An 18,634-nucleotide genomic window follows, 5' to 3' on the forward strand; every position below is an offset into this window, starting at 1 on the left:
CTAGGAATCAGTTCATCTACAATGTCACAAGGCATTCTAACATACCTTATGTTTTTTTTTTCAATTGGCAGCCCTTTATTATCTATATATTGGAGTCTAGTCAACACCTGCTCTTGTATTACTGACGTGTTGAAGAGTTGTCATATACACGCTAAACCCATAAATTCAGTTTTGTTTGGTAAACACCTGCCTTTATTGTCAAAGTCAAAGCAAACTACAGGCTACAACAAACTACAGAGAAGCATTATGTGTTACAAAATTAAGGTGCCTCTGTCATATATATGCCTAAAAAAGAAAATGCTTTCAATTAGCCAGTAGAAAAGTAGAAAATCATTTAATTAGAAACAGCAGCATCTCAGTCACCTGTTCAGTGGTAGCAGTCACCAGACAACAAGAGTGCTGCATTCGATGAATGACAGTGTGATGTAATATAATGGTCGGACACTGTCGCCTGAATACAACCACCTAAAGCCGAATACAAGCTCATTATGTTTTCTCCTTGAATCTACCTGCTTCTGCTTTCTGTCTGCATGTATCTTCCTGCACCTTTAAGACTGCAGCGTGTTTTGGCATTGGTAGCAGCCTGTGATAGGGTTAATAGTTTGTTCTGTAATGCTCAGAGGCAGAGAGGGTTAGCTGAGGGATCAATGTGATTAAAGCTGCAGAAGAGCGAAGATGTGCCTGCGTGCCTCCTTTATGCCTGGATGTGGATGAAGATTTTTTTTTTACTTTTTTTTGCTATTCAGATTTGGAGACTAAAAGCAGCAGATGTGGACTGGAATGCCATTTTTTCACACACCTTATTTTTTTTTCCTTTTTCTTACTTTTCACCTGTGGACTTACTGGTGTCTATCTGTGCTAGCATCACAGCTGGTTTCAACACTGGCACTTTCCTCTATGCACAATATCTGAGCAGAAAAGCAAGAGGCAGAAGAAAAGAAACAACAAGAAAGAAAAACTACTTTGCTTTAAAGACAATCAAATACATACACGCATTCTGCAAGCAGCCACAGAGCTACCAGCAAAATCAGCTGGACTGATCTCCCTTAGCTTGCAACTCTAACCTTGCAACTGACAAATAGGGAAATAGAAGGCAAGAGGAAAGTGAGCAGAGCCAAGCACACAGCTGGGAGGAGAGAAAGGAGCAGGGCATGTGGATATTGGCTATCTTCTTTTTCCAGAGCATCGTGAATGGTGAGCAATCTGATCATTTTTGTTCCTGTTTTAACTGGTTATCATGATTAAGGGTGTCTTTGGAGGTGACTGATACATATGCAGTTCTACAGTAAGGCGGCTTGCAGCTGGAGAGAGAGAGAGAGAGAGAGAGAGAGAGAGAGAGAGAGAGAGAGAGAAATTGCTCTGTAATCATTTAAATGAGCTTACCTAGCAGAGTCAAATCTTATAGCCAAAAAATATATATATCACTGAAGAAAATACTTAAGCTATGCAATTCCAAATGCAAAATTGATGAGAAATTAAAACATTATTTATATATATATATATATATATATATATATATATATATATATATATATATACATCCCAATCATTTGAACTGATAAAATCATTGCTGGTTTTCAAATACTCATAATTTCCTATTCTGAGCTGCAATGTAGTTTATTACATTAGTAGAATAATAAAAATAATACTAAAATAAAGTTACCCTATTACTTTTATGTATAGTTAAAAATGAACCCTTTTGACCTGTTTAGGTATGTTTATTTTAATTACAGTGTATAACACTGCCATTAGAAGAAACACCGATACAGAATATTCAACAGAAGCCAAGGTTTTGACTTGTTTATCATCAAGTTGAAATATGACAGAGTAGCAGATTTTATTTTCACTGAGTCTCTGTCTCTCTCTCTCTCTTTTTGTCTTACACAAGCACACATACACACACACACACACACACACACACACACACACACACACACACACACACACACACACACACACACACACCTATATTCTGCATTTTGCAGTAATGTTCACGTTTATATATGACACACTTATTTGCAAAATACGGTAAGATGACATCTATGACAGTTACTAGGAAACAGTGTAGAAATAAATGGTCAGGTAAATGAATCTGTGGAGACTCAAAGCTTTTAAAATGGTCACTTCTAGTGCTTGCCACTGAAATAATGGCGGAGCCTTCAGGAAAAGAAATGACATGTATGCATAGCATAATATGATACAAATGAAAAAAAAAAATGGAAAACTGTAGGTATATTCAGTAAATAAAACCAGAAAGTGAAATAGCAGAAACAGATGAGGCACGAGAAGGAAAACATAGCATGAGATATTCTACAGATACAAAAATAACAGCTGCAGACAGAAGGTGAGTAATAAAGCATGGATATGGTAATATTCATGTCTTTTTAGCTACTGAAAAAAAGGGAGCACAGTCATCTCAAATTAAAAAATACCCTAAATAGTAATCCAAGGCAAAGCAACAAGAGGGGAAAGCTGCAAAAACAGAAACCTGCCACAATTAAACATTTTCTACAAGATGATAAATGAAAATATTTCAAATATCTAAGAACATATACAAAATACTACAGTCTTAATGGCGTCCAGCTTGCAAACAGCGGATGTATCTGTCAGTACATTTTTGAGCAGGATGATTTTCATTTTCAGTATCCACTCTGTAAACACCCTGGGGCGATTTCATTGCTTATTATATAGATGAAACTGCAGTCTCTTATCAGTATTATTCAGCTATTAGGGATTTGCATAGGAATTGGAAACTAAATGATTCAAAAACACTCTACAATATTTTTAAACCGTACAGACAGGCACTTCCTGGTAAGATAACCGCTCTTATTTCTCCATTATTTTCAGGAAAAGGGAAAAAATGTGTATACACACACACACACACACATTTAAAGATGTTTATGTACTGTATAAAGATAAACCATTCTTTACAAATCACTCAGTCCAATTTTTTTGCTTGAATTTACAAGAAAAATACTATGCATTAAACATACACACAATAATAAAATTTCTAAATATTAAACATTGCACCAAATTTACAAAATTGTATTCACCAGTCTGAATTAAAATTACACCAGATTATCATACAAATTTTATATGAAATACAGATGTGTGTGTTTCCTTATATATATCTGTGTGTGTGTGTGTGTGTGTGTGTTTATATGTATATGTCTATAAGTCACTGGTGTACATTTTAAGAAGCAGTGCTATGTCAATACAAATTCTCTGAGTCCTGCTTATTGCTCTTTAGCAATGGTTTATATGGACAGACTAATAGACACACACACACACACACACACACAGAATTACAAATACAAACACGGACACACACACATACACACACACACACACACACATACACACACACACACACACACACACACACACACACACACACACACACACACACACACACACACACACACACACACACACACTCATAAATGTGTATATGAAGACAAAGATATATATCAGTCTCCTTAAATTTCTTTTTTTACTTCATATCCATAAACATTGTCTACTCAACTGAAAATGTACACCAGTGGAACTACAACAGCAAAAAAAAAAAAAAAGAACTCTCATACAGCAGTAGTAAAAGTAGCTGCCGACCATCCTATATGTGACATTGCTCATACATTCATTACAAAAAATTAATATGAATCTACTTATGTACGTCACCAAATCCACACTCCTTTCTGTACTATTCTTTGACCCTTCCTCAATACCAGGTCCTTAATGCAACTTTTAACAGCAACCACCCTCCCCAGCCTAAATGGATTGTTCCAGCCATTCTTGCTGTATGCATTTATCAGCTGATTATAGACGTCATTCTTCCAGTTATGGGCAACACATCGCTATCAGGTGCAAAACCGACATCATTGCTAGCTTCCATTATAAACGATATCAAGGATGTGATGACCTAGTTATTAGTTTTTTACAAGTATCTGATCACTTTGAAAGACTAAGAGAATCCTGGTGAATAAAACTCCCCCTCCACTACTGACAGTATATGAAAATGCAAACTCAGAAATTTATACTAAGGTGTACGATGCACCGATTTCAAGCATTTGTGCATACAGTCTACAGAGCAAGTTCTAGTGAAACATCCATTAGCATGGCTGTGTGAAAGATCTGGGTGCAAGTTCTAAACCCATGCAGCTGTTTCTCTATTTCTCATTTTTATGTGTTTATATTTCACAATAATGAAGTCTAAATTCCTGTGCGATAGTAATGAGGGACCATGTGACTACTGGAGTGTGCACTACAGAAAAATGTGCTTAGAGGTAACTGCAAAATCCTATGACTCAGCAGCACATCGGGAATATAATCAACATGTTTTTAGTACAGCTTTGAGTTCAAGCCCCTTATGAATCATTTGTTATTTACCTTTATCGCATTCATTACACTTTTCCTCACAATATGTTCATTTGGAATTCTGGTATGCAACTCTACAGGGTAATGTCTGATATCTCCTGGATTTGGATGAGCTAACCAATATTATTCAGTGACTTTTTTGATACAAATGGTACCAAGATGGAACATTATTCTGACAGACATGAATTTGTGCTCTGGCCGAGATTATTAATTAATTCTTGCTTTTCTTGTATTTTGTACAAATGCTGGTATTGCTGCATTGCCTCTTTACATTTATATCAGTGCACCCGTTAGTATCTTTGTAGTCTTACTGCTGGCTGCAGTCAGCCTTGAATCCATGATTGAAGACTAGAACATTATTCTGTTTTTAAAATGTGCTGCTGTTGTTTGACTAGTGTACTTTTGCCTACTCAAAGTCATAAATACACATGCAGAAGCATTTACTAACTTGGGCGTGCATCATATCCGTCACATCCTGTAGCAAGTCGGACATGCATATGGATTACATTCTATTGTAAAAACAAAAAAACTCATACGTAGCAAGTTGACAGAATACTTTTTGTTGGAATAAGCATGGACAGCTCAGGAAACCAAGTTATTTTATATCGTAGCATACACGAATCGGAATGTGATTGCAGGATACTGTGAGGTCGGCAATTATTCAACTATACATGAAAAATACACCGTCATTCCTGGTAATTCTTCACTCTCCGAATAAATAGTGAGGTAACAGAAAAGGAAGAGTATGTCATTCAGAAAGGTTTCATGCATTTGAGCTAAGTTCATTTGGTCTAAATTTACAGTTTATTCATTTGGTCTAAGTAAATGTGGTCTAAATTCATTTGATCTAAATGTATTTGGGGAAATTTTGGATTTTAAGTATTATACTGATGCTTGTTATAATGGAATAATTTTTTTTTTTACCATGCACATTTAGTTAACTGGCATTGGTGTAAGTGAATGTTGGATTAGACTCACTAACATGGTATGATGATCTTTGTGAGATCTCACACAGAGGGTTATGGGAGTTTGCTGTTTTCCCTATCCCAGGGGGGTGTGTGGGGTGTGCAAATGGGCTTGCTTACTTGCAAAAAACTGTTTATTTATGTTTTTTCATTGTCTTGAGTTTGACATTAAATGGTTTTATACGTACTGAATTTAAATTAAGTAATTTTATATGTATCAATATAGAACTATTCAGTACATATAAAGTAACTGGGGACAGCATAAAAAATATCGGTTTACCTTCAAAATGTTGATGGTCAGAACGTTGAAACCACTTCTGCGAACTGCGAACTGCACCTTCTAAAAACCACAAATGCTGATGTTCCGAACCACAAAATCTTGCCCCCTTTTTGACCCATGTTAGCACTTGTTTGTGGGTGTGGTGCGGTCGTAAATGTCAATGCTCGAGGTTTTTTTAGGTTTGTGATGTTTCGGCGGTGTGGGTTTCGTGGAAACATTTTGGTGGTGCGACTGTTCGACTGTGTACAGTCGACATGGTAAACCAAAATATCATGCATTAAACAAATAAGACTCAGAATGCTGTTAGAACGCTGACAAAAACATGATAGAAAACACAGCAGGTTCTTTGGTAGGAACATCTAAGCCTTACAGAGGTGTCCAGTGGTTACTCTAATACACTGTATTGCAGATGAGGGGCACACTATGACCTGGACAAGAAGGGGAATACGAGCAGAGGGTGAGTGAGGAGGTGTCTACAATGGCCAAGTCTTTCTGTTTAATTTATCTCAGTATATAAAAGAAGAAGGGTGAATTTAAACTAGGCAAGGGAGAGATTCTTATCACTAGGCTGGGCTCCCTGAAATGGAATACAACAGATGTTTTACAGAGTTCAGTGTGCCCTGTTCATTTCTGACTTACTAGGATTAACTTCAGAAATAAGGACATGACTTGAAGCATTACTGATTGCTCTCTATAACAGATATAGGATGGTGAAGTCTGGGGAAAGGCAGATGACATTCTTGATACATTGAGTATCCTGAGAAATTCAGAAAACTCAGTCCAGTTAGTTTAACTTCTGTGGTTAGAGAGTTATCAGAGTATAGTATAGGAATCTTAGACCAGTCAGTTTAAATACAGTTTATGGAGAATTGTTAGAATAAACTCTAGGAAAAGATTAAGTACTTAAAGTCTAGTGGGGTGTTTGGTGCATAAATCTTTTGTAGCTCAAAGTTCACAATAAACAAGTTTCTCTGATGGTGGTTACACACCTCTTAACTTCTTTGCTTAAGAAATCTGGTGAAAACCAAAAGTAATTGGGGACAAAGGGCCAAACTCAAGGACAATTTTAAATAATACTTTTATAAGCTTAAGAAGTTGCTAGAATAACAGATTTTACATTAGCCTGTATTTTCTGAAGGATATAAATTATGATGCTCAAATGTCTGTCATTATTTAATGATTGCAATCCTCAATTTGTCAGAAACTGTACATTTTACAAGGAGCAGAGTAAAAATATGAGACAAAAATCTAGACAGTCCATAAAATTCTGCATAGCTGAGTTGTGTGGGTGGTTGCATACCTCTGAAATTATTTTCTCAAGAATTCTGGAAAAAGCCAAACATAATGGGAGAAAAAGACCAACATCAGGGCAAATTTTAAATGTTAACAGAACAACAGGGTTTGCATCACCAAGCATTTGATGAACAATAAAACATCTAAAACTCTAATGTCTGGCATTGTTCATTGGCTGTAATCTTTGACAATTTACTAGAAGATCTAAGACTAGCAATCATACTATTCCACTCTAAAATACAAATCCCTAGTCTCAAAAAAGGTGGACCAGTTAATTTCAGTATTAGGAATAAAACACAATGCAGGTTAATTAATATTGCAGAACTATTGAAGATTCATCACATACATCTTTGAACTGCTCTTTGGAGCCTTGAGTATGCTTGGAAATTCAATTCAAGTGAACATTGTTGATGGATATATACACATTTAGAATCTAATCTCCTAAATTATTATTACAGCTTTAGGAATTAAAGTATTATACATTGTATCAGCATGCTATAAAACTGGCTCAGTGCTGCTGTTATGCAAAATCAGGAAAGTCTGTTAGGAGCACCTGCATTTTCTGAAATGTTCCATCTTTATGACAGAATTACATTGACGTGGTCCTCCTTCTGTTGTCAGAATGCCTCTTGAGTGATTGTCATGTTGGCACTGACCTATTTCAAAACTCCACTGAAGTACTAGATTTTAATCAAAGCCTTACTATGTGATTATTAGAATAGCTGTTTATTCATCTTTCTGTCTTACCTCTCATCTATACTCATTTTTGCCTCATATTTTTGGTCTGCTCCTTATAACTATTGAGGATCAAAGTCACTAAATAATGACAGACTTTAGAGTTTCAGACTTTATTCCCTTCTGAGAATGCATACTAATGCAAAACCTGTTATTCAAACAATTTTGTAAGTTTGCACAATATTTAAGTTGCCTCTTTTTATGGGTCTTTTTCACTACATTATTTTTGGCTTAATCCAGAATCCTTGCCTAATAGGTTGAGAGGTATGCCTTTTGCCCATGACGTTTTCATGAATCCAGCAGTTCTGGTATTTAATGCATAACTAACATTTTTTGAGTGTGACATCTCTTTATTAACTAGAACACAGTCCTCAATAATTAAAGATGTTATGATGTAATTTAACAAACCCAACATGATCCAGTGTCAGCCTCTAAAAACATAGCTCGCTAACTATAATATATACATTCTGTACCGTACATGATCACTAATTGTTCATTGTTTTTATTGTGGACTGTTGTGAAAAAATGTTCATGTTAAACTGAATAAAAGGAGATCAAGACAGCTGGGAATAAAGTGAAGGGGCATTCCCAGTTTTCTGTTTACCTGTGAAATTATGCTACTGGGAACTATTGCTGTAGTTTGACATTTTACATTTATTTGTACTCCATAACCTTCCGGATATGAAAATTATTTGAAATATTGTAGCTGTGTCCTCAGAAACATAGTTTTAATTACACTATTGACAGAGTATGAACAAGAAGCCATTTTGTCTGTGCAGTACCTGTCCCACACTTCCCAAAGGTACTGCCTTTTCTTGGAATTATGAAGGAGGCAAAACATTAATTCAATCCCTCACTCCCTAATAAGATATGTTACAATTGTTGTTCAGCCCTATTCTGGTGAAAATGTCAGGAATCACTTGTATATAGTCTGTATTCTCCATCTTCTTTACAAGTCGGTATAGAAAACACTCCTGTTTCAGGTCATAGTATTCAAAATTCCACGTCTTTTTTTTTTTTTTTTTTTTTTTTTTTTTTAACAAAAACAGTACACATGCCAAATGTAACTGGTTACAATATTGATAGTTCAGTTTGTATGAATACTTAATTGCTGGTGTGTTCTAAGAGATAAAGAAGAAAAAGCTTGCAGCTCTGGAAACAGATCTTCAGCCAAGTAATCTTTGCTTAAATGTCTATCAAACTATATACATTGTAGTAATAAATCATTGAAATAAAGGTTTGCTTTACATATAACAGTAAAACCAGAAAACAATTCAATAGAACGCAATAACAAAGGATCACTGAATTCTTGAAAGGTAAAATTATTTTCCGTCTACTAATTTCACTTTCAGCAAGAACATTTTCACTGTTGCCCAGAGACGAGGAACCGCCTTCCTGATACCTGCTCTGCTGTATCACTAAAACTGAAAGACGGTTTGCATAGTGCAGAAGGTAGCCTTTGCGATGAGTCATCCGCCTGAATGATTTCCATTCGGACACTTGACAGACTGACCATAGGATCTAAAAAATAAGTTCAAAAGATTGTTTTTATAATGAAAGACAGAGACATACTTCCTCTAGTTAATTTAGTGTTATATATCCAGCCAAAGAGTATGTGAAATAAGGCATAACCTCTTAGATGCCCCTTGAAGAATCTCCTGCACAGTGGACAGAGAGCTCCAATGGGAATCTGTTACTAATCCGTTTGCTCTTTACTCCTCTGACAGTCATATTTTGTAGAATTTGAAGCTTATTTAGAATTGGTCTACATTAGAAAAAAACAGTTTTTACCATTCACTAATTGAGGAACTGCTTAGCAAAATGTCAGGTGTGATAGGAAGTGAAAATACAGAACCAGTAATTCTGTATATGGAGTTAATAGTCAACACCTTTCTCCACAAAGGCACAACTTTCTCAGAATGCCTAGACCTTCATAAATAAGTTTGCCTCACATGTAATATATTTTCTTCAGACTATATTCTTTGCTCAGTTAGACAGCAAAAGTCAAGAAGGACTATGCATGAAACGGAAAACTCTTCTGCTTTGCCCTTTTTCAATCCAAACACATAAAGAAACATTACCTCTTAATACCCACAATACCTTCTTCACCGCATGGAATTTACATATTTAAATAATCTTGACTGAATAACTAAGACATGACAAATAATGTAACGCTGAACTAAATCTTGTTATGGGAACTTCTAGTTAAGGTTAGTCTAGTTTTTGTTATAACTAAGAACATAAAGTGTGATTTTTGTTAAAATAAATGGAAAGCATACATCTCAGCCTCAAAGGCCAAGAAATGGGACACAGCTAAAAATAGTGGGGGGGGGGGGTGTACCAAAGATAGGGTCAGATTTTGCATATTGCTCATAAAAAAGTAGAAAGTTGCTAGGATAACACAATTTGTGTCAGCATGCATTTTCTGAAGGATATGAAATTTGACATTGAAATGGGTATCATTATTTAATGACTTCAATCCTCAGTGATTTGACAGAAAATCTTTACATTCTGTGAAAATCTGGACAGTTGAGAGGTATAATTTATTGTTTAATTATTTTATATGTGTATCTCTATGATGCAGCTTCACATACAGGAATGGTAACAGGATATTAGAGCAGGTTTAGCCATTATTACACTAGGCCTTTGAATTGACAGGCAGGTAGATGGACCAGTATAGACCATGCTCACAAATTATGTGTCTGTAAGTCTTCAAAAGCAGATAACCATAACCAGCATGATTTATCCACAGCAGTGTAATCTGAGTGTGTAAATATCAGTGGATGGGGGTAAATCCCATATCATCAAAAGTCAGGTAGTAATTGTAAATATTAAATGATAGGCTTATTTTAAAAAAAAAAAAAAAAAAAAAAATATATATATATATATATATATATATATATATATGTCCCAACAAATCAAGGCAAAGGAAATAAGCCAATACAGCCAAACTCAGTGTAATTCCCTTTGAATTAGCTTCTGCCTCTTTAAATATTTTCCTTTTACCAGTATATACACACACATACACACACACACACACACACACACACACACAAATACATTTATATATATATATATATACACACACACACACACACACACACACACACACACACACACACACATATATATATATATATATATATTTTTTTTTTCTTGCTTTTGGTAATTGAAACTGTTACATTTATTTTTCCACTGGTGAGCGAATCTATTTCTACTAATTTGTTTCAAGAACCACATTTGTTCAGTACATTCTACATGTGTTCATAGATGACTGTCAAATTATAAACACACTGACACACACACACACACACACACACACACACACACACACACACACACACACACACACACACACACACACACACACATTCTTACGGACATGTAAAGACAAACAAAACCCTTTGCTTTGGCACTGTTAGATGATTGTAGCTATAATTATAATATCCCCCAATGAAGTACACCTGAACTTTTTGTATCATAACATAAAACAGATGATGTGACTATATTTGGAAATATTAAATGGCTACAGTTTAAATTGTTTTAAAATACAAAACTGCACAAAAAGGATTGTTACATTTTTTCTGCTGTGCAAGATAGATTTTCTATCCCAGTAGTTTTGTAAAGTATTATGGTGATGAGAAAATGTGCTGGTGGTAGTGCAGTTTTAGCAAATGTTGCATGTCTCAGCTGACATATTCACTATGAGAATGGTTTTATTTTATAATATAATATAATATAATATAATATAATATAATATAATATAATATAATAATGCAATAATTACCACCTGTCTGTCTGCGATGCTGCATTTGTCCACATGGATCATGGTTTAAATATATGGGTAAAGCTTTCATGGATAAATATTAATTCATTACAATCAAATGTCAGGCAGTAATTAGTGCTATTTTTGAGTGGATTTGCATATAAAGAAGTGTCTTCTCCTTTTTAACTAATTCACCCGGAAGTTTTCCTTGTTCATGTTGTCACCTCCTTGCATTGAAATGGCTCAGTTAAGATTTCCAGTAGTACATTGCACATGTTTATACTGTTCATTTTCTTTGGGCTACCTAATGTTATGGATTCTAATAAGTTAATTACATATGAATTTATGAGTTTTAAGAATTAGAAAGTAGTGTTGTCATTGTAGAGCTTTGCCATTTGTGTAACTCTGCACTGCATTGTTTATTAAAATGTGCCAGTTTATGAACATGCATTCTGACTCATAGCAGCAGCAAGATTTTAGATTTTTCATAGGTTAGATACAGGTGCGTATTCCTGTTTGTATTTACAAAGGAGGGAAGGTTAACTTTCTGGTAATCTACCTGAATGCATTTTTTGGGGAATTTTTGTAACACCGTCATATAATGTAAATATCTGCTTTTCACTGGTACCTTATATATATGTACAGAAGTAGAGCAAGGCTTGATAGCCAGGTATCTCTTGAAAGGGATGTACTCACAATGATGTTTGAATTGATAGGATGTAAATGTAGACTGATTTTTGATATTATTTCTTAACAGCAGATTTTGTGTCAAGGAGAGACAGCAGTATTCAAGCCAAGAAGTAACACACTCTTCTCCAAAATAAGTAATTTGAGCTTTTTTATTATGTTTTGTAATTATTTGATATAGTGATGGCCTCAGAGTCAGAGAGTTTAGCCAAGTGTGAAAATATTTACAAGATGGGGCATTTTCAGTCAAGGTGCATTAATCTGATTTGATTCATCTGTGCTGAAGCAGTTATCTAAAGTATGTGAATATATCAGCTGCCATAGTATTGGCTTTAGAAAACTTTATTAATGTTCTTGCTGTACAACAGTACTAAATCTCAAGTTGCTTGTCTATTGAGTATCCATGTCACTGCAGTTTATGTACATAGCAACTTGGATTAGAGTACCTTTCAGTTTGTAAATATGAGAGATTTATTTGAGATGTAGCAGACATAAGGGGGAAGCAGTGAACAGTATAGTTACACATAACACAAAACAGTCCATAGACAGTAGTGCTAAATGATGAGAAATATACAGACTCCTGTCCATGGACTTTGTTAAACTGTGGAACGCTGTGCATTCATGGACTTACACTGATTTTGTATGGTTACCATCTAGTCTGAACAAGCAGACCTGCAAACAGAAAGGGGGAAAAATCATAGAGACAAAGTATTAAGTAAACACTACAAGAAATATCCAGCAAAGGTACAGTCTTCACTGTGTAATAGTTTAAATCCTCCTGTACTGGAGGCCCATGGGATTATATGCAAATGACCCCTTCAGGATATACCCAGTGTTTCAGCTACATAGCTTCTGAATGCCCACACATTTTTACTTTTACCTTTATGGGTACATTCGAACAGTAAAGCCAAACCCCATGAACTATACTCATGCTTTCACCCCTTTTCTGAGCTTGAAAGTGGATTGTCTGAATTAAAGTTACAAAAATAGATTTTACAAATATGCCTGATGTCTATGACATTAGAGTGAGTACAGAATATCCAAATAACATCAAACTAAGGGCTAAAGTGTCACAAAGATAAACCATTTAGTAAAAACTACAAGAAAGACCCAACAAAGCTAGAGTCATCAATTAATAATACCATCAACCTCCTGTAGTGTAGGTCCATTGGATATATGCACAAGCATTTTGTAAAGTTTGGCCACAAACAACCCACTTATGCCATACTGATAAGCTCAGAAAAAGGACAAAATTTGGCATGTCTGCAGCTAGTAAAATGTTATTAAGCAGGTTCATATTTAAATGTCTGGATTATTGATATTCTAAATTATTGATCACAGAGAATTATATGGTACTGATGAATGAATGTCTTTCCAAAATTGCGTTTAGCCAATGGAAGGTTGGTTTTACATTTTTTAAAGCTGATTCAGTAGGGATATCTGAAAATCCAAGGTTTTCTTTTTCTTCTCTGTGGCGTCATGTTGTATCATAATTCTAAGTTTCACTGAACACCAGACAAGTTAAAAAAATACTCTAGTTAGTGAATGACTGCATAGTGTAATTTGGAAGGACTGACATATTAAAAGGGATTATCTCTGATCTAATGGTATAACATTGCATGAGTATTAAGTAAAGTAACAATTTTAGAAATTATGAACAGGCAAGTGTTTGCCAGTATCTGTTATAGTAAGAATGAAATTTGTTTACCAAGGTATTTTGAGTAGCTGATTACTGCATTAAAAGTAAAGTTTCAGATTATAAAGTATTACTGTTTCTTTACATCAAGGTATAGGATTTTTCTTAGCAGAAAGTAAGATAAAGTGTGAAATAATTTACTCTGCAGTTAACATAGAGCATTGCATTAGCTGAAAATGTGGGAAATAACTGAACATGATATTTTTTCTTTATTATCTGATTTTACTCAGATACCCTGTATTCTGGTATCACATTTTGTAATATTAACTTTTCCTTCTAGTGCTATTATAAACATTAATGGTGGCAGTGAGCAGTCCTTCTTGGGAGTCATTTTTTTTTGTGAAACAAAAGTACTTAAACCACACAGATTTTGAGGACTGTATCAGAAATTGTGAGTTTCTAAGAACTTGCCAGAGTAAACAAATATTTGTTTTTATTATTTTTTTAAGTATATGTTTTCTCTGATTAATTGTGACCTAAAGTTTAAATACATGTTTTAACATTGTCTGTGTGTTGGAGGGCCACAGCCTCAATCTGGTGGGTGCAGGGGGCATGCTCCCTAAGTAAAGTAATGATTTCAAGAAAGAACATCTGTTCATGACATAATGATCACATGTTTGTGCACTGTAGATAAAGAGATCAATATTTTTGGAACATGCGGTCTGTATCATTACTTGCACAACATATATAGAGTTTAAAATAAAATACCCTAGTTTAATGTACATTTTTGTGTTTCTGTATTAGGAGTTGTTATTATGTCATCTAGAGTGCTAGCTGCCATTTAATACTTCAGATAAATGTTTCAAGCATACAGAGTAAAACTCGCATCCATTTTAATACTAATTAGTACAGAAGAAGAGTGTTTCAACAATACTATTTCCATTGAAGGCACAACTTTCCTGGGAATTATATGATTTCATGAAGAGCTGTCAGATGACATCTATGTGAACCTGTCTGATTATATAAACATCTGAATCAATCAACTCACTGTATCCCTTTCCAACAAATGCAATTAAACTGGGAGTGATTTTATTTAAGAAGGGACACAGATGGTCACCATGTATGAGGGCTAGAGGAGTAAAAAGGAAACTTAAAGGATATGACTTAAAAGATGCACAGAAGTGCCCTTTTGGACAATCCACCACGAAGTATTGGAAATCACAAAGTTGATCTTTACAAGACCAATGCGCATCTTGTTTTCATTTGATTATCCTGCACTCGCCTGAATTTAGGAAACCCTCTCTGATCGTGATGCATTATTTGAAGCATGCAAGATTTAAGTTTTCTATCAGCAGTAGTCATCAATATTTTCATGTCCTTAAAAGAGTGATTTGTCAAGAAGTATATACATTGCTTTTGTGTGGTAACATTGTGATGTTATGCTGCCACAAATTTTGGATTGCCTGAGCAATTAAGTGATTTATTTAATTATGAAGTAAGTAATTCTTTCAAGAGGTAATTATTTATATATTTTGAGAATGACGCTTGCAGTAAAGAGTTTTTTGGCCTTTCAGTTTTTTTTTTTAACAGTACATTTATTAAACATAAATTAGCTGCTTTAGTCTGAAGACCTGGACATCTTTTATATTTTTGTCAGTAAAACAATTTTAAAATTAGATGCAATGTCTTATATTCATGTATTAAGTCAGTTAACAACTTAACATTGTCTTCCATGCATTGTTTTGTTGGAGTTTGCATTATCTCAGTAATTTCTCATGTGGCTGAAATATTTTTTTAAATATATATGCAGATTAAGGTCTGTCTAGGAGAATTTCTGATTTATAGTACATGATTTTTGGATGGTATAACTTTGACAGACTTCAAACTCTTTTGAGTTTTTTATTAAATACCATTTATTACAGATTCATAGGTTCATAGGTGGGTATTACACTAATTGCCCTGGAGCCTTTTCAAGCCTAGCCCATAGGATTACCCTGGCATTGCACCACCTGACCTTAGTTCCCAGTGCCTCTGGGTATACTCATCTGATTTTTAAATTTAACTTTACCGAAAGATTTTCATTTTCCAAATATTTATTCATTTGTCCATTATTTGATCACCTACTTAATCTAGTGAGGATGGTAGAGAAGTTGGAATTGATCTCTATATTCATTGATTAAAATGCAAAGAAACTGCTCTTGAATGGAGAGCTAACCCCTTATAGGATGCACATACTGTGGTCAGTTTGGAGGGCTGCAAGTTCAGCTATTGGACATTCCTGGAATGGATGTAAACCAAAAAGTAAAAAGGTTCCACAGACAAACCAATTAGTAAAAACCACAACAAAACCTGGCTAAGCTAGTGTTTTTAGTGCATGATACCTTAAATCTCCTGTAATAGAGGCGCATGGGATATATGCAAATGACCCCTTCATCAAGTGTTTCAGCTATACGGCCTCGGAATATCCATGACTTTTTACTTTTTATTTTTATGTCTTTATGGCTGCATTCAGGCCAATAAAGCCAAACCCCACTAGTTGAGGATATGCATGCTTCAGTCTTCTTAGGAAGGGAAAACTGGAGCACTCAGTGAAAACCCACACATGTACATGGAGGGTGTGCAGACTCCATACATAAGCCACTCCACCAAAAACCGTACTGGACAACCAAGCACTTAGAGTGTTCTAGTTCAACAGTGCGACCCAAATTTCCATATATGAAAATTAAAATGCATATAAAAACAAGGCTAAATTCTGAGACTTGGGAATGTACATGACAGTTTGTCTTGGTTTGTATGCTGCAATTTAAATAATTTCATTTTGTCAAATAGAATGAGAATCTCATTATTGTGGGTACACCAATTTGCTCAGAATAAGATTCATATTTTTTCCCTTTGGTTGAAGTCACTGCTTTTGAAATATTTAATTTCTATCAGAGATATTGAAGATTTCTACAGTGTCAGTAATCAAAGATGCTTTCTGAGAAAGGATGCAGCATAATATATCAATATGTAAGACCACTGACTTTAACCTTTGCAGGAAGTATGGATATGTTAGAAATATGGAAATATGGAATGGTGTATTCTAAATATGACTTTGTGAGTCAAATGTTTGTGAACAGTGAGTGTAACAAAATGACCCCTGTTAGTGACTATATCAGTAAGAATTATTTGACAGTTCCTCTTTATTAAAAGTTTAGCTGTAGCTAATGTTTTCAGGGATGTTACTCCTGCAGCATCATTTCCGAGTAGAATACATGTTGCCTAAAATCTTGGATTTTACTAATATACTTTTTACATACTTATCTCTTTATCCATTGAGCTAGTTCACATTGGTAATTGTGTAAAACAAACATTAGTGTTGTAGCATTAATTAAAACATAAGGCTACCTTTATCTTCTTGTTTCCCTTGTTTAGAGTTATAAAGAGTATATTCAGTGCTTGAACACCCTTCTTTATATAATAGAATAACAGGCAGCTATGTTTTCCTGTAGACTGGAACTAGCTATCTTCTTTACAGTGTCCTGTTATTCTCTTATAAATGGGAAAGTGCTGTGCAGTTGAATAAAGTAATCTGTTTATGATGTTTTTAGGAATGCTATAAATACAGCTATTAATCGTTCATGCTTACAACTAAAATGGGTCAATGCTAGTCTATCGAATGTCCAAATTGTTGAAACCCATATGCACCTCCCCACATGGGGGGGGGGGGGCTGGGCCCCCCCACACCCACTGCTAATTATTTATACCAACTCATTGATTGCACTATGGTGGGAAAAGAGCAAATTCCCTGATCCCTTCTGTACCATGATATAAGTCAGAATGATTCAACAAACCAAATTTTCGATCATATTGTCTCAAACATATAGGTTTCGACAATTTGGATGTTTGATAAACTAACATAGACCCAGCTAAAACATAATCTACTACCTCGTACAGATAACAAACAAAACATCATTGCTCATAAACCACGTAATTATTCACCTGAATAATGTATCTGAGTGTATTGTTAGAAATCAATTTCAGACATACCAATTCCTAAGTATATCTCTAAACTTATGTCTATAAATATGTCATTGGGCAGAACGATTCTGTTTTCTCAACTCACTTGTAGTAAATTTTTAGCTGCAAATCATACATTTTACAGAAGATTGTACATAAAAATAATTTCTTAATTAATCATGTTTGTATCGGTGCCCATTTAACCCATTATATATAGACAGATTACAGTATATCATTAAGTGATTTCAGTTCTGCTGACAGACCATTTCATTGAAATGGGTAAAAAAAAATAAGTTATCATCTCTCTGTGAAGTGGAGGCAAGCCCTCCAACATTGCCATACAATGGATGAATAATATAGCTTCTTCCAAGGCTTGAAAGCCTTAAGGCAAGTTTGCACAGTTTGGTAAAACGGTTCAGCAACAGAACTGAAGTGTCAGTAAACAGACATCATTGATTGCATTTGAATACTTGAAAGGAATGTATTTTGCTAAACAACAAATCATGAAATGTCATCCCTTCCAAAAATGAATACTTTTAAAGTAAGGAGAGACAGCTAGGAACATATTTATGTCCAGGATAGTACGTTTGTTGTATTACTAGCCATGCAGCAGTATTAATCTACAGAAATAATGAGCCATGGCTGAATATGTTTAGAGTAGTTAAATTACCTGATTAAAAAACAAAAACCAAAAAGTCAATGATACATATCCGTCCAATAGTAATTTTTCATCTTTCTAAAGATGATGTGTTTACTGTCCAACTGCCTGTCTTTACCCTTCCCATTGTTGCAGTGACCCCCTATATCTATCGTACAACTGCTCCACTGCACCTGCTGTGATGTATTGCAATCTTGGAGGTAGAATATTTAATAATATGTATGTGATACTGAGGCTCCAT

General features: G+C 34.8%; 1 protein-coding gene across 1 annotated transcript in view; it reads left to right on the forward strand.

Annotated features, from left to right (window-relative positions):
- The first annotated feature begins 440 nt into the window (after positions 1–440).
- DSCAM (DS cell adhesion molecule) overlaps positions 441–18,634 on the forward strand; it is a 3,720,739-nt gene continuing 3,702,545 nt past the window's right edge. Inside the window, exon 1 of the mRNA XM_044071570.1 lies at positions 441–1,194. Within this exon, the coding sequence (XP_043927505.1) occupies positions 1,152–1,194 (43 nt within the window). The 5' untranslated portion in view covers positions 441–1,151. The remainder of the gene's footprint in view (positions 1,195–18,634) is intronic.

Source organism: Protopterus annectens, chromosome 5.part0 (genome assembly GCF_019279795.1).
Source record: "Protopterus annectens isolate FY-2018-M chromosome 5.part0, PAN1.0, whole genome shotgun sequence".
NCBI lineage: Eukaryota > Metazoa > Chordata > Ceratodontiformes > Protopteridae > Protopterus > Protopterus annectens.